The following is a 7449-nucleotide window of genomic DNA, read 5'->3' as shown; positions in this document are numbered from 1 at the left end:
ATGACCCATGTGCTGTGGGGAAAACTGTGGCCAAGGTAGACATGGTTCTGCCTTCAGAGAGTTTACAGTCTGGCCGGTAGACATGACAACTTGACAAGCTACTACCAAGTGTTACAAATGTTATCATAGGGGAATGCAGGATATGATAAGAGTACGTATCCAGGACACCAAGCCTTATCCACAGGTCAGAGAAGACATCTTTTTTTTTAATAGTAAAGTGTAACTGGAATCTAAGGAGTTTTCCAGGAAAAGAGAATGAAAGTATCCAGAGAGAGGAAATAGTACATGGAAAAGCCCAGAGGTGAGAGAGCCAGGAGCTTTTTACAAAGTAAAGGAAGTTCAGTGTGGCTGAGGTGTAGTGTATGTGCTGGAAGGAGGGCAGAGGATGGGAGTCACTGGGAGGGAGAAAAGGTGAGTGATATAGTTCTATGATTCCTCAAAAAGTTAAATATAGAATTACCACATGACTCAGAAATTCCACTCCTAGATATACACCTAAAAAAATTGAGGTACTCAGACAAATACTTGTACATGAAAGTTCACGGCAGCACTACTCACAATAGCCCCAAAGTAGAAACAACCATCAACTGATAGCTGAATAAATAAAATAGGATGTAGCCATACAATATTCAGCAATAAGATATTATTCAGCAATAAAAATAAATGAAGTACTGGTACATACTACAACATGGATGAACCTTGAAAACATTATGCTAATTGAAAAAAGCCAGTCATAAAAGCCACATATCCTATCATTCTATTTATACGAAATATCAAGAACAGGAAAACCCATAGAGACATAAAGTAGATTGGTGATTGCTAGAGAAAAATGGATAGTGATTGTTAATGGGCCTGGGATTTCTTTGGGGGTAATGCAAATATTCTAAAAATGATTATGTTGATGGTTGCACAACTCTATGAATATATAAACAACTAATTTTATACTCAAAATGGGTGAATGATACAGTATGTGAATTATATATTAAACCCCTAATTAAAAAAAAGTCTTTACCATTGGGGAAATTTTTGATTATATATTGAATATATGTGTATCAATGTTCAATTTTTGAGGTGTGATAATGTTATTGTAGTTACATATGAGAATGTTCTTCTTTCTAGGAGATCCTGAATGTTGAATTTAGTAGTTAAGTATCTTGATGTCTGAAAATTATCTCAAATGGCTCAGCTATTAAAAAAAAGAGACAGGAAGGAGAGGGAGAAGAAAAAATAGAAAGAGAAAATAATAGAGGGAGGACGGCAGGGAAGGAGGGAGAGAGAGATTGATATGTGATATAAATATGAACAAATGAAATGTGAACAGATTTGAGCAATTGATGGAGTATAAGAGAGACAAACTAAAATTAAGCATGAAACTCTTGCTTTGAATGTCACAGATTTAATGACATAGAATTTCATTTTTTAATCTATGAGTTCAATCATACATCTTGCTTCTGCACTGATAATACTCATAGAATTATAATACTGTAAACTTTGATTTTCTCTTTAGTTTGTAGAAAAGAAAGTTGTCATTTTGTGTATATTGATTGTAATGCATAAATTTCACACCTGCTACAAAAATCATTGATCTTGCTAAAGTAGAAAAAGCTAGCCCTGAAGGCCTAGTGGTTAAAGTTTGGCACACTCCACTTCCACGGCCCGGGTTCAGTCCCTAGGCACTGAACCACACCACTCATCTGTCAGTAGCCATGCTGTGGCAGTGGCTCATATAGAAGAACTAGAAGGACTTACAAGTAGAATATAAAACTATGTACTGGGGCTTTGGAGAGGCGGAAAAACTATGCTTAGTAAAGTAGAGAACAGAAAAAAATGAAACAACAATAGTATTCCAAGATATAATAGAAAACACTCTTGAAATGAAGAAAGATGCAGACTTGAAAATCAAAAGGGATTTGCTGTGCCATAAAAAAATTGTAACAAAAGTCAGCTAATACGAAGACAAAATCTGATCAAGTTTTCCTACAAGCTTCAGTAGGGGAAGAAGATGAACACGTAAGGGGTGGAGGGAAGAGGAAGTAGTCAGGCTTGCTTCAGATTTTTCCAAAGCTATTCTCAAAAGTAGATTTTAAATTGGAAAACAGATGTCCACAGAATTCTATATCTAGCCAAGTTATCCTTCAGATATGAACACACATACAAAAGGGAAATTTAAAATATGTGAAAATTCAATAAATATGGCATCCATCTACCATTCTCATTTTTTTTTTTAAAGATTTTATTTTTTCCTTTTTCTCCCCAAAGCCCCCTGGTACATAGTTGTGTATTCTTCGTTGTGGGTTCTTCTAGTTGTGGCATGTGGGACGCTGCCTCAGCGTGGTTTGATGAGCAGTGCCATGTCCGCGCCCAGGACTCGAACCAACGAAACACTGGGCCGCCTGCAGCGGAGCGCGCGAACTTAACCACTCGGCCACGGGGCCAGCCCCTACCATTCTCATTTTTAAAATGACTTGAAGATATAATCCAACCAACCAAGGAATTAGTCAAAATAAAGAACTTAAAAATTAAAAAGTCATAATATTAAAAGAATGATGGGAAGAGTTCCATTTAACATAACTAATAATAAAGTAAGAAAAATATGTTACAATAAATGCAAACAGCATGTTTCATCTTTTAATAGCAAAGTTAAATTTAGGGCAAATAGCATTAAAGAAACCAAAATTCATTGCTATAACAAAGAGAATAAACAGACCCCTTTAGGGTCAGTTCAGGTTAGAAAAGACACTATAGGCATGAGAAAACATCAGGAAAAAAATGATGTGATAGAGATAGAATGATGTGAATGTTTGAATAGAAATAGGTAGGTAGGAGACATATAGATCAATGGATCAGAATAGAGAGTCGAGAAGTAGATACATCCATACATGGTCGATTGGCTTTAGACAAGGTTCCTTGGGTGGTTCAGAGGGAGAAAGGGTAGCATTTTGCAACAATTCATAATCTTCAAAAATTGGATACAATACAAATGTCTATCAAAAGGTGAATGAATGAACAAATTGTGCTATAGTTATACAATAAAATATTACTCAGTAATAAAAAGAAACTACTGATACACAGAATTATATAGCCAAGCCTACAAACATTCTGCAGTGCTAAAGATACCAGATGCAAAAGAGTACATACTGAACAAATCCATTATATGAAGTTCAAAATCAGGCAAATCTAATCCATAGTGATAAAAATCAGATCAGTGATAGGAGATGGGAGATTGATTGCAAGGGTCACAGCGAATTGTGAGGTGATAGAATTATTCTAGATTTGGATTGGGATAGAGGTAACAGGGATGCTTATAAATGTCAAAACTCATTTTTTGTATGTAAATTATACTTCAAGAAAATTAAAATGTACATGAGTGCTCTTATTCCCACATCCTTGCTATTACCACAAAAAGTCAATCACTTATAAATTTGTCAATTATGTGGTTGTTTTCAATTATCATTTCTTGTTTTTTCAATTTGCTTTTCTCTGGTTAACACTCAAGTTGAACATCTTTTCATATTGTTTTTTGTTGTTGTTGTTGTTGAGGAAGATTGGCCCTGAGCTAACATCTGTTGCCAATCTTCCTCTTTTTGCTTGAGAAAGATTGTCGCTGAGCTAACCTCTGTGCCAGTCTTCCTCTATTTTGTATGTGGGATGTCACCACAGCATGGCTTGATGAGCTGTGCATTGGTGCATGCCCTGGATCCAAACCCATGAACCCCAGGGCCACCAAAGTAGAGTGTGCAAACTTAACCACTACATCACTGGGTTGACACCCATATTGTTTATTCTTTACGAATTTCCTGTTTATATCCTTTGTATATTTTCCTATTCAGTTGTTTGTTTTATTCTTATATTATTTGTAGGAATTTTTTTTATGTTCTGGATTTTTTTTTTTGAGAAAGACTGGCTAACATCTGTGCCCATCTTCCTCTACTTTATATGTGGGACACCTGCTACAGCATGGCTTGATTAGCAGTGCATAGGTCCGCACCTGAGATCTGAACCAGCAAATCCCAGGCCACCAAAGCGGAGCATGCAAACTTAACCACTGAGCCACTGGGCCAGCCCCTGTGGATTTTAATCTTGTATCTGTTAGACATGTTACAATCTGTCACTTCTCTTTCAAATTTGCTTATGTTATCTTTTGTCCTAGAAAAGTTTATTATTTTTATGGGGTCAAATATGTCAAACTTACATCAAAATAAGCTTACCAGTTTCTGCAAAAATAATTCCATTGAGAATTTTATTTGGATTGCACTGAATGTAGTTGAGGAGAATTGATGTTGTTGAAATATTGATGTTTCAAAGCTCATCAAAATGCACAATTTTAAATGGATTGATTTTACTGTATAAAAATTACTCTCCAAAAAGCTGTTAAAAATGAGGCACCCTTTCCAGGGTCATTGAATATGTTCCATTTATTAGGGTATTCTTTTGTGTCTTCAGTAAAGTTTTAAAGCTTTCTTCTTATATTTCTTGCACATAATTTTTATTGCTATTAAGAATAGAACCTATTTTTCATTGCCTTTTTAATTGGATTTTTCTGATGTAGATAAAAGTAATTTAATTGAAATATTAATCTTTTATCTTTCCACTGATATTTCTGTTGTATTATGCAACTGAGATTTCAGAATCTATCCATTATAGCAACTAGAGTTGCCTTTTGCTACCTCATGGATATAATAAAATATTTCAGGATATACAATATTAAATGAAAATGTGTAACACGAGGTTCTATGAACTATGATCTACTTTTGTGAATACATGTACGCAGACAGAAGTGACTGCTTGGGTAACTGAGTAGAAAATGACATCCTAAATCAAGATACAGAATAAAAGACAAAGAACAGACTTGGGGGAACATAAAATGAGTTCAATGTTGCACATGTTGAGAACAAATTGTTCATAGAGCCTCAAGTGTCCACTGGGAAGATGTCTACTGGGCAGATGCGAGTAACAGTTGGGAGCTCAGGAGAAGGGTTTGGGCTTCAGATAAAGATGTAAAGGTCACCAGAATATATGAGAGGATTATAGTGGTGGATTTGGATGCCATTACTTAGAAGTGACAACTAACAAGGGACGAATGGATAAAGAAGATGTGGTATTTATACACGATGGACTAGTACTCAGCCATAAGAAATGATGAAATCTGGCCATTTGTGACAACATGGATGGACCTTGAGGGTATTATGCTGAGTGAAATAAGTCAGAGGGAGAAAGTCAAATACCATATGATCTCACTCATAAGTAGAAGATAAAAACGACCAAAAAAACCCCACAAAGCATTGGAGATTGGATTGGTGGTTACCATTGGGGAAGCGGGGAGGGGGGAGGGCAAAAGGGGTGATTAGGCTCACATGTGAGGGGATGCACTATAATTAGTGTTCGGGTGGTGAACATGATGTAATGTATACAGAATTCGAAATATGATGAACATCCAAAAAAAATAAAAATTGAAAAAAAATTTTTTTAAATAAACGAAAATAAATAAATAAATAAATAATTAAAAAAAAGAAGTGACAACTAAGCACACAAATGGACCAAGGTTGGAAACCTACTCCATGCCATAAATGGAGCTAAGAGTTTTGTTTTGTTTTTTAATGACTGCTCTCCTTCCTTCTGAAGTGGAAGAAAATAAGAAGAAACCACAGAATCACATAGACGGGGATCTTACATACACCCAACAATTGAAACATTGTTATCTGGCAAGTAAATGAATGCCATATTTTTCAATCTGTGAAACAGTGATAACATCTTCTCTACTTCCTTGGAATTATCATGAAGGTAGAATAAAAACATAGATAGAAAGTGCTTTTATAAAGTCCAAAATACCAAACAAAAGAGAAGCATCCTTAAACTCTAAACTTGTTTACCAGCTTCCAGCTTCTTTTTCCGTTACTGAATAAATAAATTTTAGGGCCCCTGGGTATTAATTCTTTCCAGGTAAAGACAAAATATACTTTTATAACAGAAGGGTTAGGAAAATCCATTTCGGCCAGGTCAGATTAGAAAACACAAGATAGACAGGAAAATAAATATGAGGGGAGAAACAGGTTGAGCTAAAGTGATATGAAATTTGTGCAGGGAGAGGTACATAGGAGACATTTAAGGGAGGATGAGAGGTTCACATCTTACTTAGTATTTACTTAAGAGTATAGAGAATTATTTTAAAATACCACAATCAAAGCAGAGTTTTACTAACATGTAATCTCTTGTGATGAAATAGTTTAAGAATGTAAGGCATGAAGATCATTCACAACATTAGTTCTGAAATTGTCCTTTTCCAAGGTCCTCAGGAGAAAAGGAAGAACAAGGCGTAGCCAGAAGTCATGAAGACCACTTGCCCTAGTTCAACTACGCAGCTCAACTTCATCTCTCTCCCATATGTAGTATGTCATTTTAACAGAAGTTTCTAAGCTGAGGAAAAATATTTGGAATAACATTTAAATATTAATATGTACTCGATAAAAATATGTAAATATCTCAAGTGTTATCATTATAGAGAGAAGAGAATTTTCTTTTTGCGAAAGACTCGTCCCAGGGCTGCCTTCATGTCTCTGTTCCGCAGGCTGTAGATGAAGGGGTTCAACATGGGGGTCACCACAGTGTACATCACAGCCATGGCAATCTCCTTATCAAGAGAATTATTAGCTGATGGGCATAAATAAAGACCAATAATTGTTCCATAGAAGAGCGACACCACAAAGAGGTGGGAGCCACAGGTGGAGAAGGCCTTCCAGATGCTCCCACCAGAAGGAAACTTGAGGATGGAGAACACAATTCGTGCATAGGACAGGATGATGAGGAGGAATGGAATGACTACAACGATCCCTCCTATGAAAAATATCACCAACTCATTAATTCGAGTGTCAGAGCAGGACAGCTTCAGCAGAGCAGACATATCACAGAAAAAGTGCGGGATCACATTGTCTGTACAAAAACACAATCTGGCCGTGAGCAGGGTGTGTAACAGGGCATGGAACATGCTCAGCACCCAGGACACGACCACCAGGGAGAGACAAAGCTTGGGGCTCATGATGGTGCTGTAGTGCAGGGGGAAGCAGATGGCCACATAGCGGTCATAGGCCATGGCCACAAGGAGGAAAATCTCCAGGTCTCCAAAACACAGGAAGAAGTACATTTGGGTCAGGCAGCCAGCATAGAGGATAGATGAGAATTGACTCTGCATGTTCTGCAGCAACTTGGGCATTGTGACAGAGGAAAAACAGAGGTCAGAGAAGGACAAATTGCTGAGAAATAAATACATGGGTGTGTGGAGGTGGGAATCCAGGCGAATGAGGACGATGATGAGGAGGTTTCCCAGGACGGTGGTAAGATACATGGCCAGGAACAAGGCATAGAACAGGTTTTGCTGCTCTGACTCAATGGGCAGTCCCAGCAGGAGGAACTCTGAGATGACAGTTTGATTCCTTCCTGTCATGCTCTGTCTCC

General features: G+C 37.0%; 1 protein-coding gene across 1 annotated transcript; it reads right to left on the bottom strand.

Annotated features, from left to right (window-relative positions):
- Positions 1–6346: 6346 nt before the first annotated feature.
- On the bottom strand, positions 6347–7449 carry LOC106821970 (olfactory receptor-like protein DTMT). The gene has a single exon (XM_014826876.3). It carries the CDS (start codon positions 7436–7438, stop codon positions 6494–6496), a length of 945 nt encoding a protein of 314 aa, XP_014682362.1. The 5' UTR covers positions 7439–7449; the 3' UTR covers positions 6347–6493.

The sequence above is a fragment of the Equus asinus genome, chromosome 13 (assembly GCF_041296235.1).
Source record: "Equus asinus isolate D_3611 breed Donkey chromosome 13, EquAss-T2T_v2, whole genome shotgun sequence".
Classification (NCBI taxonomy): domain Eukaryota; kingdom Metazoa; phylum Chordata; class Mammalia; order Perissodactyla; family Equidae; genus Equus; species Equus asinus.
Note: the sequence above shows the minus strand (reverse complement) of the source record. Positions and strands in the feature narration are given on the sequence as shown.

Bases quoted from the DNA above. Each gene is read 5' to 3' on its own strand.
- LOC106821970 (XM_014826876.3), bottom strand. From the start codon at position 7,438: ATGACAGGAAGGAATCAAACTGTCATCTCAGAGTTCCTCCTGCTGGGA.